The 19,717-nt window shown below is 39.3% G+C and overlaps 1 protein-coding gene across 1 annotated transcript in view; it reads right to left on the bottom strand.

The window, feature by feature from the left end:
* The window catches only part of PPP1R1C (protein phosphatase 1 regulatory inhibitor subunit 1C), a 49,895-nt gene that overhangs the window by 19,466 nt on the left and 10,712 nt on the right, over window positions 1-19,717 (bottom strand). The window contains exons 3-4 of the mRNA XM_062004885.1: window positions 10,078-10,115; window positions 8,776-8,836 (exon numbers count right to left, since the gene is read on the bottom strand). Of these exons, the coding sequence (XP_061860869.1) occupies window positions 8,776-8,836; window positions 10,078-10,115 (99 nt within the window). The remainder of the gene's footprint in view (window positions 1-8,775; window positions 8,837-10,077; window positions 10,116-19,717) is intronic.

The following is a 19,717-nucleotide window of genomic DNA, read 5'->3' as shown; positions in this document are numbered from 1 at the left end:
ATTACAAAGATAACATACTCCTTGGACATTTACTGAGTGAAACTTGACGGTAGAAAGTAAAAGAACTAATGGTAAGGTACTGTCCCTGGAAGAGCAGCTTGTGGGCAGGAGCTGCTTTCAAGAAAATTGTTGCGTTTTTCAAACCTCCCAGCCCTGATCTCAGGAAAGGTGAGTGAGAGTGGTAGGAGCTCTGCTGATGGGTGCAAACCTGACCATACTGACACATGCTCATAAGGACTAGCATTGCTGATGGAGCTTTAGCTGGAATGTTACGGGATGATTTCGCTCAATGACGTTGCTCAATTCATGGTGGTGCTGTTCATGTTACAGAAATTCATTATTAACTTGGGCTTGCCTGTAGGTTGTCATGCTATGTTTGACAGCTTTGCCTTTTGGGGGTAGAGATTTTTAAAAATGAAATGACTTTGTGGAGAGAAAACATTTATAGACATAGAGGAACTATAGAAATATGCAGTTAGATACAAATGTAGGAAGGGCTTTTCTTTTAAAGGTAAATCAAAGGAGACAAAATCTTGCATAGTATGGAGGCACTTTAGAAGAATATTACTTAGGTACAGCATATAAATACAAAAGTACCTCTTTATCTCCAGGAGACTCCAGTATAAATTCAGCTAGATTCCCCACTGGCCCCTCACATGCCAGAGACCCCAGCAGTGCACAGGAGGAGCGTGCTCTCCCTAGCAAGCTTGATTCATGGCACAGAGCAGAGAAGAGGTGAGGACTAGACAAATACACTTGTCCTTGCTGTGCATATGATCCTGCAGCTCTTGTCCAGGACCCCAGGAGATGTCAAACATGAACAGGAGCAGCAACACGTAATCTAGGTCTTCATTCTGTCATCTTGCTTGAGATCAAATTCAGGATTTTAAATGTTTGAGACGAAACAAACAGGTCATTATTATTTACTACAATAGGACCCAGCGGAGTCAAAGTCTGCCATGTGGCTCAGTTGTTAACCTCCAGCATAGAATACATAGCTAAAGCCAGGAAATAAAATTTAATGCCCTGCCAAATGACTGGCTTTGTAAGAACTTTACATCTCCCCCTACAAAAATATTATCTTTTCTTCAAAAGTTGTTAAAATTCAGAGTATATCATTGCCAACATTTTTGAAATTTCACTATAAATATATCTTGTGATATAAAGTAACCAGAACAACACATGTTGCCCTTCCTGGGCTTTCTACTTAATGTTTTAAACTAAGTACTAAGCCTCCCATGTTCTCTTTCTATAGTATTTTATGTTGTTATCTCTTAAACAGTTGACTTTTTAATGTTGGCTCTTACTGCTTAGAAAGAATTCATACTACTATGATGTTTACACTGCACAACAATGCTAAATAATGCTATTTTCAAGTCATAAATGCTGTTTCACAGACATTTAAGATTGCCCTTCTATCACAAAGTCATACCCTTAAAAAGAGGCATACACTGCATGAAGATTAGAAAAGGCTATCAGATATGTGGACTTCACACTGAATTGAATTAAGTCAGTGGGAATACTCCCTTAGACTTCAGTCTGTGTTGGATTAGGTCCTTAAACCCCATGTAGTAATTTAAGGACTGATGTTAGTGCCCAGCAGAATCTTTTTTTTTTTCACACAACAGGTAATAGTAGCAGATGACAAGTTGTAACACAAATATCTCAGTTTTTCTGTGGAATGGATGTCAAGCTTAGTTTCCACTGAACACCTCAGTCTCTCTAAAGATACTGTGGTATTTGTTGTAGCCAAGGCCAGAGCCATTTTGAAACAGAAGCTGACAGCTGTGTGAAATGAAATGTAGTCAAAGCTGCCAACAGTAAGGAATTAAATACAGACTATGGCTGCATCTGCCAGCTTTTGGGGCAGTAGCAGAACAGTGGCAGCCAATTGAACTTGAGATGGTGGCAATCTGATGGCAGCAATCTAATGTAACTCATTCACCAACTCAGTGATTCACTAATTAATTTAGCTCTCTTTTTTTTTAAGTTGTATCCACTGTCATGAGCCTACTGTGCAAGTCTGAGGAAGGAAAGTAGAGGGTAGAGAGAGTAAGTAAAAGAGAGTAAGCTTTTTGTGTAAGAGTCCTAGCCATCTGCCTAGTTATTGTAGCCCTTTAGCCCACTGGAAAAGCAAGGAGGTCTGAAATACACATTCAGGACTCAGAGCATAGTTGAAAACCATCTTCTTCTCTTCTGGTCTCGTGGCTCGTGTACAGCACAATTACATTAAATAAAAGGGTCAGTATAGGAAAGTTTGAGAAAATGTAATAGCCCGAGACAAAGTGACTTACCCACATGAGTAGAGTCTGACTAAACACTGTCTCAGTCTGTGAAATTTCACAAACCTGGGCTTGATGTTCAGAAAACTATGTAAGATGTGTTATATTGTGGGTATTATTAATTTCCTAAAAGTTATATTTAAGTCAATTTATGAAGCAGAAATCACACAAAGACACAGTACTTTTCTTTCTAGTATAATATCACATTTCTAATTCTTACACTAATGTGTTTAGTTAACACTAGAAGCTCTTCACGGAGCTTGCCATAGAAGAGGGCAGCCTGGAAAATGATACGAGTTTGTGCAGTCACTGCTTAAGACTTACAAACTTAATTCTTCTGTAACTTGAAGCAAATATAGCCTGAGATTTTTGTTCCACAATGATTCTCGTGGGCTCCGAACTCAGTGCTTACCACACTAACAATAATCCTTTATGTCTCCAGACTCTATCTGTGTTCCTTGTTAACCTTCAGTCACAATGTAATGAGATGCATCAGACATCATCAAGCTGGCCTAAGGGGTTACAAATTTGGATGAGGGCCACATACTGTACTAATTGCTTCTAATAAATTACATATTTCAGGAGGGACATCATGATTTTAATCATTTATTCTGCATGTTGTTTCCTTTGGAGAGAAGAACAAGCAGGCACTAAACAATCTGAGCATCCAAAATGCATGGCAGAAGCTAGAAAGAGCTCATTTAAGATCAAACATCATTATAAATACTAGAATTATGCATGTATCAAATCCCTGGGCCTGAACACTTTGGGAACAGCCAGTGAGTCCTGGTTGTTCTAATGAGTCAAACCAAAATGATGTCTTTGACTGTTCCTTAGCTTTCTAACAACCCAGCTTTAATCCCATTTAAAATGTGTAGCTGGGCCCTAGCTCAAGAAAAAGTCTTTGTTTATATGCAAAGAAAAATACATTAAGAAAGGAATTGACAGGATATATTTCCCAAAAGGCTGAGAAGGAAAACAGTCCAAAGTACTTTTCACCTCTGTGGGGAAAGACTTTAATTATGATTTGATGGCAGCTAATTGCAAAGGTGGTCCAGCAAACACAGAAAGCTGCAAGAACTTTCTTTAAAGACAGCTCAAATCAGTAGGATCTTGATGCTGATCTAAACAGTCTCCTGCAGGGTGAACTAGGATGAGTGAAGGTTTCCTGTTTCCCTGACCTCTAGCTCACCCACATCAGTAGACTCACTGTTAATGAAATCCTCTAACCACTTGGGAACGTGCACTTCCTTCACAGGGGGAGACCTTGACGGTGTTTAAATAGCTGCTAGTATAAATAGCAATAGCTAGTAGATAATGTGGAGATTTTGGAGCTCTGGGGAGCAATACAGGTTTGGGAACAGCTCAATTTGTCTTTGTAAATCTTGTTTCCTGTCACTTCAGTCTTGAATTTTCCTGTCAAGGATGAGCTGAGATACCAAAAAAACCCATGACTATCTAGGTAAAAGGAAACTTGTCTGGGTACAAAGTATGTCTTGGGATGGAAAGTTGCAGTTGTAGCTCTAAGACTTAAACATCCTCTTTTGATTTCCAAGCATTAATGAGATGCCAAGGAAGCACCATTACCTGGGATAAGCACAACCTGCTTCTGCCTTTGCAGTCTAACTTGCCTTCCACTTTGTCCCTCTCAACCTGAGAGGGTTTTGGTACCATTTTAGACTTCTTTGGCAAGTGTGAGGGGAAAAGGATGACAATACAGCAAGACTTCATAGAACGATAGAATCACACAATGGTAGGGGTTGGAAGGGACCTTTAGAGATCATCCAGTCCAAAACCCCTGCAGAAGCAGGTCCACCTAGATCAGGTCACACAGGAATGTGTCCAGGCAGGTTTTGAAGACCTCCAAGGAAGGAGACTCCACACTCTCCCTGGGCAGCCTGTGCCAAGGCTCCCTCATCTGAACAGTAAAATAGTTTTTCCTTGTGTTTAAATGGAACTTCTTGTATTCCAGCTTCTTTCCATTACCCCCTGTCCTGTTACTAGGTACAATAGAAAAAAAGTGATGACCCAACCTCCGGACATCCAGCATTTAGATACTTATAAATAGTAATAAGATCCCTCCTCAGTCTCCTCTTCTCTAGACTAAACAGCTCCAGTTCCTGCAGCCTTTCCTCATAAGGAAGATGCTCCAGTCCCCCGATCATCTTGGTGCCCCTGCTCTGGGCTCTCTCCAGAAGTTCCCTGTCCATCTTGAGCTGAGGAGCCCAGAACTCACCAGAGCAGAGTAGAGGCAGAGGAGAACCTCCCTTGACCTTCTGGCCACACTCTTCTTGATGCATCCCAGGATGCCATTGGCCTTCTTGGCCACGAGGGCACATTGCTGATGTTTATCATCAACCAGGACTCCCAGGTCCCTCTCAGCAGAGCTGTTCTCCAAACAGGTCAGTCCCCAGACTGTCCTGGTGCATGGGGTTGTCCCTCCTGAGGTGCAGGACTCTGCACTTGTCCTTGTTGAACCTCATGAGATTCTTCTCTATCCAACTCTCAAGGTGATTTCCAGGGATTCCTCAAATCCACTGAACAGAATAACGATGATATCTCTAAAGATGTTCTTTGTGGATGGATGGATGGATGGATACTTGTTCTAAAACAGTTGGATATCTACTTTGATACAGAGGAAAAGGACCAAAAGATTCTTCTTGGTTTTGCCATACAGAATGAGAAGTAGATTAGTGAATAGGAGAAACAGACTTTATGCAATGAGACTTGCCATAGAAAACATTGCTCTAGGTGAAACTGGTGACTCTTAAAACTGAGAAATATTAGTCTGGTTGTTTTTGTGGTGTTTTTCACAGGGAGGTTCAAGCCGTCCTCCACACAAGAATACAAAGAGCTTAAAATGAAAAGAAGGTGATGGAGATTCAAACTTGTTGTCTTAGAGCATTGGAACTTACAGAAGGATGAGAGAATTTAAGGTTCAGATGTAAAAGCAGAAAAAAGTGCCACAAACAGAAAACAATGTGACAAAAGGTAAGTTATAACATACTGAAAACACAATTTAGTGCAGTGTTCAGATACTGACTTTTGCCAATATTGCGTGCTACATAAGAGTGAAGGGTTAAGAAACACTGCAGGGTTAGAAAAAGGAATACTTTTAAAAGCAAAATGGAAAACCTCTTTGACATCCATTAGGTTTGGTAATATAATACTAACAAGAACACTGCACTGAGCTGTTATCTGGTTTGCTGTCTGATTTGCTATCCAGATTACCACTTAAATCAATAGCTCTCACATTGATTTTTCCAGCACACTGTATTCCAGTAAAAACAACAATGCTCTGAGATGAGTCAGCTATTTGCTCTGTCTGTAGGGACTCTGGTGCATTTTCATTTAGGAAAATAAAAGCAGGAGCCAAAGTACACACAAAGATACAGCAATAAGAACCTGTCCGTTGCACCATACCGTGACACTGTCTCTGTAGACGCATAGGTTTGCTACAGCAGGTATAGAGACACCCATGTCAAACTAGAGTAAGGTGTTTCAAGGATGGAACCAAAGGTTTTGGAGGATATCTTAGGCAGAGGGGAAAAATTTAACTAAGGAGCTGATCTCCATACATTTACCATGACACATAGAACCTCTTCAGCATTTTCATTTATTTCACATATGTTCATGTATTTGCACATACCACTTAACATGTACTATAGTCCTGATGCTATAACTAATCACCACTATTGTCTGATGTTTCTTCTGCTCCTTTTAACCATCTTAACAATATCCTACTTTCTTTGTAATCACAGCATGCAGGTTCATTGCCTCTTACTTTCTCCCCCTTTCTTAGCCATGAATTCATGAAACTAGCAACCTTTCTCTCACACAGCTTTGTAATTATTTCAAGGAACTTACAAGAAGTGTAGCTAAAATGCGTTCAAAGTTCAAAAGAAGAATAATAATCTCAAGAGCTACTTGGAGATTTGGAGTCAGGCTGAGGCACCGCTCTCCCCAGGGTTTCTGTTGAACTCTGCTACAGTCACAGAGTGCTACAAAGTACTAAAATGACAGGGGGAAAAAAAAAACAAAACAAAAACTCAAATCAAAATGTTTGTGCACATTTTCCACTACAAATTCTGTTTATGGAGATTTATTATCTCTATATCTGAATGTAAGGTACTGGATTACAGTCTATCCCACCCTCCATTAATAATAGCCACAGAAGACACAAAGCAGCCAAAGGGAGAGTAGAGGAGAGATGTTCAGCATCTGGAATCTCAAGGTATTGAATCCCATATTGTGAACATACTGAGGGACAAGCCTGTTATTCTGAAAATACTGTGGAATACTGCTGTCTTCAACTGCTGTAAAACTAGAATAACTTAAATAATCACAAGTCTCTGTATTTCTCAATAATGCTTTCAGAACATTGTGTATTTCACATTCCTACATGTTCTCTTCCTAATCTCTTGGTCTAAACAAAATAATGTTCATGCTTTCTTAACAATGAAGAGAAAGGAAAAATGAATTTTCTATTTCATGTAATTTTCTTAATAGAAAGTGTAATTCCTGGACTAATCCAGCCTATTTACAGGAAGAGTTATCAACTTCCAGACATCCACCTGTGTATCTGGGAATACTGTGTAGTTCAGGGTGTTAAGATATTAGGGAGAGGCATTTTCCATTTTGTTTTGCTCTTTTTACAAGATATTTCATATTAGTTGTAATCCATCTTGAACCACATATTTTCCTACTTTCCTACTGTTCCATAGGAATTAAGTTGTCATAGAAGCAAACTATGCCAGATACTTCCTCAGATCTCAGTGAGATATTAAAGGTAACACCAAGTAGGCTGCAGTCCTTGATAGGAGATATAAGGACTCCTTCTATGAACATATCATTTGCACGGTATTTAGTTTAGGCTTGTATAGCAGTGAGAACAATAAGTATTCTGGCTACCCAAGCAAAGCTTCTTCCTTCCACAAATTATTACAATTGACTGTAAGATAATTTCTATTATAGAGTACACAAACTTTATCCCATTTTGACAAACAATAAGTCTTGTTATTGTTTTAACTGTTGCTAAGACAAGTACTAGGAAACTGAAGCTACAGAATGTCAGACATAGAATTGGCTGGTATAGTAAATTATCTGATGATAGCAGCAGTATTTCTCACAACAAAGCAGATCTCCTACCTTTCTTATCAGGCAAAATATGTAACACATAAATTGTGTTAAGCATAGGCTGGAAATTGAGGATATTCATTATCCATCAAGATACACCTGGTCTGCAGTCTGAAAATAATCCTGCATTGACAAATGTCAGTCAAAAGTGCTGGTGAACAACTATAGATCTTGCTTCACTCGAAGCATCATCAAGGCAAACTCTGTTCAGAATCAATTGAAAAACAAGGCCTAAATGCAGCTGTTTTGAACCCAGTAAATATTCCCGCTACTTTTACATTCATTCCTGAAAGACATGTAAGCCCATTAAACATTTATCAGGTTTTGTCATTTCTTCTTATCATCACAAGAAAGGCTTCACACTTCCTATGATCAGATATCCAGGCCATGATTTTGGCTACTCTCATTTTCACAGCTGTCTGGAAAGAGAGGCAGAATATACAGGAGTGGTTTAAATAAAAAACAGATAGGGACAGCACTGATAAAACTTACATATTCAAGGAGTTCTCATCAAAGTTTGGTATTGAATTATTGCAGAATCATCAAATCATGATGGAATGGTAGGGGTTGGAGGGGGTTGAAAAAGACCTCTAGAGGTCACCTAGTCCAGTCACCTGCTAAATCAGGTTCACCTCAATCAGGTCACACAGGAACACATTCAGGCAGGTTTTGAAAACCTCCAGAGAAGGAGACTCCCCACCCTCCCTGGGCAGCCTGTGTTCTCTCACTCTCACAGAAAAGAACTTTTTCCTTGTGTTTAAGTGGAATTTTTTGTTATTCAGCTTGTGCATGTTACTCCTAGTCCTGTCACTGGACACTACAGAAAAAAGTGTCACCCCATGCTCCTGACATCCACCATTTAGGTACTTCTGAGTGTTAATGAGATACCTCCACAGTCTTCTCTAAACTGAACAGTCACAGGTCTTGCAGCCTTTCCTCATCAGAAAGATGCTCCACTCCTTTGATCATCTTGATGGCCTTCCACAGGACTCTCTCTAGAAGTTCCCTGTCTCTCTTGAGCTGGGAAGCCCATTATATCACAGAATTATTTGTTATATCAAACTAATAAAAGTATCAAGACTGTGCAAAAATAAGAATATTTTCTAAAAAATGAACACTTTAAATTGCCATTGCTAGAAGGTTCCATCGTGAGGCTAACTAGATAGTCAGTGTCAGCAGACAGTCAGGGCCAGACAGTCACTTCAAAGAATGAAAACAAGAGCTTAAGCAAGAACCTTTCATGGCTGTGCTGCTCGTGGGCTCACTCCCCAGTGTTTCCTGTGCAAGAGAAGAAAACAGAGAGCCACGGCACAAGGGTCACAGCCCTGCCAGGCAGAGCCAGGGACCTTTACAATACCTTTAAGGGCAGGTGGTGTGAAGACACTCTGCTTCCTTTGCTTGGGAGAAGCGGTTTGGGGCTAGGAAGGGAAAAAAATAGAGAGAAAGGCAGTAAGACAAGGACATGGGGATAGTTTTCTAGTCATGGGAGCACTGGATCTTGCCCCACATCTGCTTTCTGAGGGTGTACGTGACAGTCTGGGAAGTTTCTAAGAAAATGCTGCTGGGCTTCCATGAGTACAGGGAAAACTGAGATTAGATAGATAAAATATATATTTAATGACAACCTTTACAGCTCCCAGGCAAAAAGAGACTCCATACTGCTGAATATTACCCTTTGCTCTACAAAAATATTGCTAAGTACAAAATTCAGATAGCCTGTGATTTTAACAGTCTATTGTAACTGCTGGTCATAAGGCAAATAAATGTTTGCATACATTAAAATAGTTGCAATATTTACATTATCCAATATTCCAATTAAATTTGGTATAATGAATGATTATAGTTGTTTCTGGTCATAACAATGTTGCCTTCTCCCAAATATTTGCTAAAAATTACTGGTATAGATTCTGTGAATTTTAATCAGCTGTATTTCTTCAAGGAACATTTGAGACAGCTCTTAAGAAAATCGCTTTCATAGAAGTATAGCCAATTCTATCACTCTACCTTACCACAGTGGACGGAATAATAACATGTATAAATAAGATATTGTCTTCTTTTGAAAGAGAAAGCTATTTATAAACCCTGTGGAACTGGTTTTTGATCCTTGCTCCAGTAAATTGTGTATCTGAGTTCAAATTTGAATCAATCAATACCCCATACTGCTATTTAAAGCACTGGCTGCTTCTCTGAGCAATAGGTGAAGGAGAAAGAGATCAAGAAATTGGAGCTCTGCAAAGGGAAGTTAGAAAACAAGATCAGAGCAGCTGACTTTTACCTCTTCTGCAAACAGCATCCATTCACTGTCTACTGTGGGCTTGGTGAATGATGGGAAGAGGAGAGAAGTTTGCAACACTTTTGTAAACGAGCAGTGATCTGCAGATCCAAAGCAATGTTGGATGAGGTGACCTGGTAGGGTCACCTTGGGCCAAGTTTCCTATGATTTGACAGGGCATAGAAGCAAGGCAGAGAGGAAACTTGACTTTCCCCATTCCCTGCTACAGGGCGAAGGGAGAGTCAGCAGAGCTCTGTATGACTGAAGACGGCATGACAAGGTAATTAAAAGAATTAACTAGGATGGATCAGTGAGTTTCAAAGGGATTTTAACAACAGATCTATTTTAACAATAAATATGTTTAAAGAAAAAAAAGATTTCACTCACCTCTGCCAGTGAGATGTTTGTTCTCTTCTCATTTTTTTCTAGTGGAGGAAAAAATATGGAAAGAGAAAAGTTAGTACAAAAGCATTTCTCAGTCTTAGCCCTCGTTAACACTGGTCTGAACCCTACAGCATTATTGAAAATAAGAAATTACACTTCTGATTTACAGCTTGTCTTTCTCTTTTGCATGTCTTGCAAAATCAGAGTCCCTGATTAGCATTTAGACATAATCACTACATAGAAAGCACTTAACTCCCATTCTTGTCTGAATTAACAGTAACTGACAGAGTGCCTTCGACAGGTGCTTTGGCAGGGCTCACAGCAGGACTCTGTGCTAACTAGGGGCCATTGGGAAGTGTGGCTGTTTTGCCCAGGGACTGTGTTTTCTTCTGTGGTCAGAAAAGGCTTCGTTGCCAAATAGTGGGCAGCAAACTCAAAAAAAGGCTCTACTGGACTCATAATAGCAAGAATCTCACCTCAGTTAAGTTATTAATACACCAATACTGTTACTCGAAGAGCACTTAATGGTAATATATAAAATTAGCAAACAAAAACTTTACAAAGACTAATATTCTTAAATGTTTTATGACACTACTGGACTAAATTTTTCCTGAAACTGCTTACTTTTATTGCCTTATTTTGCTTTGGACTATAAGAATGGCAAAACTGGTCGACAGTAGAGATTTCTAATGAAAATAAGCATCTCTGAGAACACGTCTGAACAACTAGGTAAAATTGTACGAAGCAGAGAAGGGTCAAGAATCTTCCCAATCATTGCCCTTTAACAGTTTTTTCATGAGATTATACTATTTTTCTGCTGTTGTCTTGATGTGGTTAATGGACAGAAAGTGTCCGTCTTCTGACAATCATTTCTCAAATATTTGCTGAAGATCGTGTCAGATATTTGATGCACGGTAGTTTAGAGCTCTAAAATAAAATGCTGTTAAAAGCAGAGATATCAATCTCTCATTGTACCAATGCCATTTCTAAGATTTTCCACTGGCAGATATTACAGCAATTTCCACTGAGGTGTGGCAGATCTGTAAATGAAGGTCTGAGGGAAAAATTAGGTCTAGGCATTATCACTTTACCTAACTCATTCTCTAGATACTGGCTGCTCATGGTGTGCTGGGTGTCAGGAGAAGAGCCAGTCCAGGCAGATAGGTTGTTTTTTCTATTGTATTTGTACCATTGTATCTGTGCAATTAATGCAAACATTAATTGACCTACTTTTTTTCAGTGTATATATTTAACTTGAGGTTAAGAAATGTAGCTGAAAACAATGTTGATTACTGTGCTGGTGCAACAGATACAGAATTAGATAGGACAATCAGGAGTCCAGTTCCTGTCATTGACATTTATATGAACTTTGGTAAGGTGACTAATCTCTTCCCTGACTTCCCTAACTGTAAATAGGTACAGAAGTGCCTATTTAAGTATAGCAGTGTCTATTCACTCTTGTAAAGCACTTTTGGGTATGAATTTAGTCTGGCTAAATGAGTGATTATTTATGTGCTTATAATCTTTCTTATTAGTTGCACATCAAACAGAAATGGACTTCAGTGATTCAATATCAGAGTTTTTTGAGATCAGGATCCTGAATTTAGTTTGGAGGCTGAAATTGGAATAGATCAGGAACTTTCAGCAGAAAACAATGAAAAGTAAATTATGTTCCAATCCTTCCTGAAACTCTAAATTTTCCTAGCTTAAAAATATTTTTTGCAAACCCAAGCTGAGGCTCACAAAAAAAAGCCCCAAAAACTGTGATCAGCAGCTTCATCAGGTTTCAGGCCTTATTCATAAGCATGTGTACAGCTCTAACCCTTTGGGTTTGCACATTTAGAGTTCTTAGTGTGGTGACATTCTACCTACCAGAACTGGAAAGCTTCCAGTCTTTCACCCAGCAGACAGGCAACTTCAGGAACAATAACTGGTTCTATATGGAGTTACAAGGCAAATGCCAAAGAATAGCATCAGACAATGTGAAAATTTAAGACTGGCTTGTAAAATCACACAAAAACCCAGTTTTTCAAATCCAGTAAGCAGAGATCAGAAATAAACCTAAAGGAGCAAAAGAGACAAACTTGATGTAGCAGATACAGAATCATAGAATCATAGAACTGTTTTTGTTGGAAAAGACAAAAGATCGAGTCCAACCACCAACCTAACACTGCCAAGCTCACCACTCAACCATGTCATTCAGCACCTCATCTATGTATCTTTTAAATATCTCCATGGACTTCACTGCCTCCCCAGGCAGCCTATTCCAGTGTTTCCACATGATATGTTTCAAGTGAGTTGTGAGATGAAAGGAAAAGTTGATCTGGTTAGAGATGCAATTTGGTCATTTTGATATGCATTTATTTTTAAGGACAGAAAGAATGCTGCAAGCTCATTTTTGACAGGCATTTTGATGGATAACATGCAATGGAAAGTACAATTTTTTAAGGAGAGGGGACAAGGAATGGGAACAAAGAAAGCTGAGATCTCTAACTGCTATAGACTGAGGCAGAGAGCAGAAAATAAAAACTGTTTCCACAGAGGAGAAGGAAAAGATGAAAGGCAAAGGGAACATGGAAGGAAGATAGAAGGGCTTGTGTGTAGCTGAGACAGTAATGAGAGACATTGACAGCAGGGTTGTAGCAGAAGTAAAAGGGGGAATTTATCGGTAACAGAGAGCAAAGCTGAAATGGAATATAATTACTCAGGTAATTTCTTTATAGTTTTTGTATTTATGTATTAAAGAGGTATAATAGAAATCATATGAAGAGCTGAGAACAGATTTATACATGCTCAAGTTACTTGGAAAGTTGAGGTATGTAAAAATAATATTGGAACTTCATTTGGAGGGTTTTTTTTACACCTGTGCTGAGGAAAAGGCAGTTAAGGACTTTCCCCTGTGCTAGGTGAGTAAAGTCTGAGGCTAGTGTGAACCTGACCTCATGTAGACTGGAGTGGCATCTGGTAAATAAAGTTTCAGGCTTTAGTCAATGTTCTTGGAGTGAGAAACAGTCAATGAAAATGATCAATGGTCAATGATCAATAAAAAGTTCATTCTAAAATATATGTCCCTCAGTTCAAATGTGTACACAGGTTTTCTGAAATTAACTCTTAGTTTTCTAACAACAGACACTTTGGAAAATCCATCTACTTGCACAGACTCCCTTTCAGCTTTAGGGCTCTAAGCTTTAACCTTTATCCAGGGCAAAATCTCATCCACTTGCAGGGAAATCTGCAAGACTGGACCAGGCTATATTGATGAAGAAACACCAAGAGAATTGTCTCCAAAATGCTCTTGTTAGTAGAGCTCTCTATAATGTTTAATAGTACATCCACCCAGCCAAGCTGATCTAGTAAGCTGAGCTACCCCAAACGTGTAATTATGAGGTCAGAAAAGAACCAGGTGAAAGGGGGCTGGTTATAACCGGGATGACAAATATTTGATGCTGCAGTTTGCTTTTTCTGTGAATGTCCACTGTTGTGCAAACAGCACGACCATGCTGGGGAAGGCTTGCAGTCATTTCAGAGTGAGATCAAAATCCATCTGCCTCTTTTTTCCCAATGGATAATGTTAATGCACTTGGAGCAGCTATACAGGGCAAGAGGTGACCTGTTGTAAAGAACTTGGTCTCTGACATCACCCATGGGTTCTGCAGTGAAGTCATCCAGCAGAGGCTTATCTCATCCAGCTAAGTATCCTGCTTGCTTTCCCCTTGGCAAATAAAAGCCTTTTCTTGAGGATTTCAGTCAGGCACCTGAGGAACAGAACAGGTCAGACTGGCTTTTACATAAAAGAAACACAAAAGAAAAGGATAAAAGGCTGATATAATTGTTGGAGAAAGCTCCTTGTAGAGAGTTTGGAATTTTCCTTGGGGAAAAAAAAACCAAGCTGAGTAGTTTCTGACAGGGAGTGGATAGGGCTTTGGATTTGGTTAGCTTTTTGTCCCAGTGCTTAGGAAGTTAACTGTCTGAATTTTGCTTGATGGTTTTTATTTGCCTGTTATCTATCAATGGAAACTTTACTACAGATATAGATGTAACTACATTTAATTAACAAAAAAAATCCTCCTGGCACAGAGTACATGTCCTGAAAATCCTCACATTGCAAAAGCACCTCATTAAACTCCAGTATCTCAGCTGCTATAATGAATGTAGCTGGAGGGTCTGCTCCCCTCCTCAGTCAAGTGCTGACAAGAGAGTGTGAACATTGTGGTTCTGCTGCATCTCACACACTAGTCAGCATCTAAAGTACTGCCTGGCCCTTTAGGGAACACTAGTAACAAGGTTTGTATAAGAAATATTAATAAAAACATAGGGAAGAGATGAATTTGCTATATACATAATCATTTGCGTTCTTATTCTATCAAGCGTTTGCAGTTACGTAGCATGCAGAGAGAGACCTGGGAGTCCTGATTGATAGTAAACTAAACATGAGCCAGCAATGTGTCCTCGTGGCCAAGAAGGCCAATGGCATCCTGGCATGCATCAAGAAGAGTGTGGTCAATAGGTCAAGGGAGGTTCTGCTCCCCCTCTACTCTGCCCTGGTGAGGCCTCGTCTGGAGTCCTGTGTCCAGTTCTGGGCTCCTCAGCTCAAGAGGGACAGAGAACCTCTGGAGAGAGCCCAGTGCAGGACCACCAAGATGATCGGGGGACTGGAACATCTTTCTTGTGAGGAAAGGCTGCGGGAACTGGGGCTGTTTAGTCTGGAGGAGACTGAGGGGAGATCTTATTAACATTTACAAATATCTAAAGGATGGGTGTCAGGAGGCTGGGACATCCCTTTTTTCTATAGTAGCCAGTAACAGGACAAGGGGTAATGGGATGAAGCTGGAACACAAAAGGTTCCACTTAAATATAAGAAAAAGCTATTTCACTGTGAGGGTGAGGGAGCCCTGGCACAGGCTGCCCAGAGGGGTGTGGAGGTCTTCAAGACCCATCTGGACATGTTCCTATGCAACCTGATCTAGGTGAACCTGCTTCTGCAGGTGGGTTGGACTGGATGATCTCTAAAGGTCCCTTCTAACTCCTACCATTCTATGATTCTATGAGGAAAGTCTCATGTTACCTTAACAGCACCATCACCAAGAGACTTCTCATTACTCTGGCTCAGACGTCATAGAGTAGCCTTACCCAACTAGCTCCTCACTGCAGTCAGCCCTTTGTAGTTCACTAAAAGGACACAGGCTGGGTGAATCAGCTGTTTGGACATATCATTTTTTTTCCAGTTACAATAGGCCACTTACATTTACATAGCTCTATACTTCCCACCTTCAATATTCAAGTATCCATTACAAGTACTGAAAGTAGGGGCAGTGATCTCTTTTGTCAGACCAAATCCTTCCTAATGGTGCTTAGTCAACCTCTAAATGAAAACAACAATCATCCTTTTCCTTTCAACACATACAACAGCATCTGATCCAAACAGCATCTGTATCTCCGAATATCATACCGACAGTATTCAAGGACCCACTTTCAAGTGCACATCCATAAGAATATTAAATAAAACCACTTTTCAAAAATTACACAGATCAAAATTTCTTTAAAACATTCTGAGACATTAATCTGGTTTGGAAGGAACTGGAGACATTGCAAACCTCAAATGTGAGACAAAATGTATTTGTTTATATCACACAAATCATGAAAGGGAATTATAGTGCCTGATTCACCACCTTGATCTTCCAGTTTCATACCAAACTCATGGAAATCAGACTACTGCCATTAAACTAGAATGTAACAGTGACGAATCAGGTCTGCAGCCTTACCACAGTGCAGTTATGAATTATTACAAGCAGTACAAAAAAAATCATCCCTCTCTTAAGCATTTTGGTTTGAACTTTTCATTCTCCCTCTCTACAATACTTGTTATGTATAAATATAAGTTCTCAATAAGTGCCTTAAATCAAATATAGTTTCTCAAAACATACATTGGAAGATAATTCAAATTTCATTATTTTCTGTGTTCTTTTTAATATGGACTGAGTTGTTCTCTCTGCATTCTGAGAGATACACTTCTGTTTGACTCTGTGGTCTTCCAGATGTTGCCAGCACTGTAAGGCTTTTTCTGATGCTCTCCTGGCTTTGAATGACAAAATAAAAACCAGGCTTTGTGTGTATCATTAAAAAATCCTTCCATTCAGAAGTTTCTCTTCCTCATAGAACAAGAGGCTGTGTTCTATAGCCTTGCTACATGAGGTGGACAGGTGACCAAGTAGCATAGAGAAGACCTTCCTGACATGAAGTCCCTCATCCATTATATGGGGACAATTACAGGCTTGGCAGATCGTCTCAGAGAAAGTGAAATAAATCATCAATCCACTGAAAAATATGCTTGAAATAAGCATTCTGTTTGGATAACTAATGTAAAGATTGACTTTAATTCACAGTATGTTGGGCTTGAAGTTGCTTTCTTCCATTTCTGTTCTAAGCAGCATAAACTCCTCTTTGGTGAAGGAAATGGAGATTGCTTTCAAAGAACAACTAAATAACAGGAACTTGGTAAGTAAAAGTCTTCTTTTCCTTTTGATCTCTTGGATGAGACATTTTCTGGACCCAATATAAATCCCTGCTAGACTACTAGGAATGGCTCCAAGATAAATCTTTCATACAATATGCAGCTGACCAGTGGGGACTCATGGTATCAGGGCTGGGAGAAACCTCCACCAAGATCACCTAGGTTGTCACTGTGTGCAGAATCGCTAGGCTGGGCTCTGTTTCCACCTTGTGTCAGAGCTTCTTTAAATTAACTCCTTCTAAATGAATACCATTTAGTTAACAGCAAAGTACTTCTTTCTGCTTCTAGCATAACAAAGTTAAGTTTAATCACAAATCTGTGCTGTCTGTTAATACTCCAATCCTCTACAAAGAAGAGTTCCATCAGTGCCTGACTAGCTGAGGAGCTAAGCACTGCTCCAGACAAAATGAGTCCAGCACAGGAGTTCAACACATGTAGAGGGCTGCTTATTTAAATACTCTGGCAAATCCATGGTCTGCATCAGTGAAACAATCAGGCAAAGCAGAATCATAGAATCATAGAATGGTAGGGGTTGGAAGGGACCTTTAGAGATCATCTAGTCCAACCCCCCTGCAGAAGCAGGTTCACCTAAGATTAGGTTGCATAGGAACATGTCAAGGCAGGTCTTGAAGACCTCCAAGGAAGGAGACTCCACAGCTCCTCTGGACAGTCTGTTCCACTGCTCCGTCACCGAAGTAACAGAAAATAATTTTACAGCTGACTTCATTAGACAATAAGCAATACAAAGTTTTGCCATTGGCTTCCAACTCAAGATTTTATCCTACATATACAGCATGAATTTGGTTATTAAAAAAAAAACATTATAAAGCAGAGGAAAAAATGCAAACTATTTTCTCATGTAACTAATTAGTTCAAGAGTTAGTGCCACTGGGAAAGAACTTAGCCATATATAAACTGGATTCTTAGAACTATTACTTATTATCTGAATTTAGTTATGACACTCACATTACTATTCACTGCATTTTCAAAATATCAGGCCAATGCATTCAACTAAGTAAAAATAAGTGAGGCATACTGAAAAAAACTGCTGTGATTGATGATGTGGAATTTAAAATCCTTGGCCTATTGGGAAGGCTGATAATAAGTCTCAAAGTGTGTGAAGTAAAACTTAAAAGATGCATGACAATTGACAATTGACTCTTCTATGCACATCCATAGGATGGTTAAAATCTCTCTTTTCTATTGAAATATACACGAGAAAAAATCTAGAATAACTTGTAGCAAATAAATGTAAACCAAGGTGCTGCTGAATTTTTGGCATTAGCCAAAAGGAGAATCTGACAGTCAGCATTTCTTTTTGCTCCAGGCAGTGCTGGAGGGCCAATCTGAACTACAAAGTGATCCTGGAAAAATAGACTTTCGTGGATATGGACTAAGGCAAAGGATGAGGACTAGAAAATAGATGTAAAACACAATGTGGTGTTTCAAAGTTTATGTAGTTGTGTAGAAGGAGAACTCCTCTCATTGTAAGGTTGACAGAGGGTCTACTCTGACACAAAACTAGACGTCAATAAAGATAAATTTTTGCTGCATGGAATAACACAGTTTGCACACTCACAGCATAACCTCACCTGGCTTGAAACCTGACTCACATGAAAAAAGACTCCCATGAAAGAAATAGGAGGGTAGTGGAGATAAAGATGGCTTTTGAGAGGTTAGAAGACAGACAGAGCTGATGAGTGACTGCCAGCAAATACTCAGAGACACAGGTTCAAAAAAGCAGAAACATGCCTCTGAAATGAGTGTGCCCAAGCAAACGTGTGTCCAGACTGAAAGTAATGGCTGCTGTTTTACCAAATGGTACCAATGTACATACACAAAAGGTTCCCAAATAGCTTGTAGTTACTTTGTCCATTGACTCAAACAGACATAACATGTATTAGTTTGCAAAAAGATATTTTCAGTATTTTCAAATACAGAAGGAAGCGAATTACTTTGAGAAGACAGTTGCCCAGAGTTGTGAATTCATCACTAATATTGAATAGTATTAGTAATGTGTTACTTTCCAGCTGCTTGCTTGCAATCTATTCAAGTAACTTCTCGGAGAAGTTGAAGCTCTAAATACAATTGAGTCAAAGACCATGAAGAAAAATTCATGATACTAGAAATATAATACTAGTCAATCCCATGCGATACATTTAAACCATTTCCCAATAGCTTAGTATGCAGGAATCAATTGTGATGGAAAATGGCTCAGAATTGACTCACTCTTTGCAATCTCTATATTGGAGTTACAGCTGCAATAGCTGTCACTATGAGCAGTTCCTTTCTCTGCTGGGAGCTGTAGGAGTATTCAAAGTTCTAAAATAAAAGCCTGCAGCAGCAGCCAAAACTAAAAAAGTCAAATATTTCTTAGCATGTTATAGCTCATAAAGCCATTAAAAAAAATCATAACAGTGTGTATTGTACATTCTGGAAAGTAATATTTGCCAGGGGAGAAGAAAACAAATACAAAACAATAAAACTCTTCCTTAGCCAAAGATTATTATTGCTGCCTTTGCAGTTTCCTTCCTTTCGGAGTAATACCTCAAGGATTTCAGTAAGAATGTGTTGTAAATCTAGTACTGGTCAACTGCTTGGCTTGCTTGTGGTTAGAAAGCACATCCATAAAGCTCCTCACATACATCTATCATCTTATGCATAAATCGAGCACGCTACTAATGATAGCACTTGGGGTTTATGGCCCTTTTTACAAAAAGAAAATACAAGTACCCATTTTGTAAATTCACTGCTTGGTTTTCTAAGCTTTCAAAGATTCAGCAAAATGAGATTCTATGATCGCATTCTCACCAGAAGCACAAGAAGATGGGAAGGAAGAGACCAGGCAAGTCAGATATAATTTTTAAAGGCGTTTTTCAGAATTTCTACTAACCTCACCATATACTACATACTACACTTCCATCTCTACTGTCATAATCAGACACACCTTGCTGTGATTCCTGTGCAATGAGCTGTTCCATAAGCTCCTATAGGATATGCTGTACACATTAAAGCCTAAGCTACATACTAGTATCAGAATTTTAGGAGGCTTGAAAGCACATTTCTAAACAAGTACAGACCTGCTGTCTACGTACTCTACTTCAAAACCAGACAATAAAACACTAATGTTGA

The sequence above is a fragment of the Colius striatus genome, chromosome 11 (genome assembly GCF_028858725.1).
Source record: "Colius striatus isolate bColStr4 chromosome 11, bColStr4.1.hap1, whole genome shotgun sequence".
Classification (NCBI taxonomy): Eukaryota; Metazoa; Chordata; class Aves; order Coliiformes; family Coliidae; genus Colius; species Colius striatus.
This window is presented reverse-complemented; position numbering and strand designations above follow the sequence as displayed.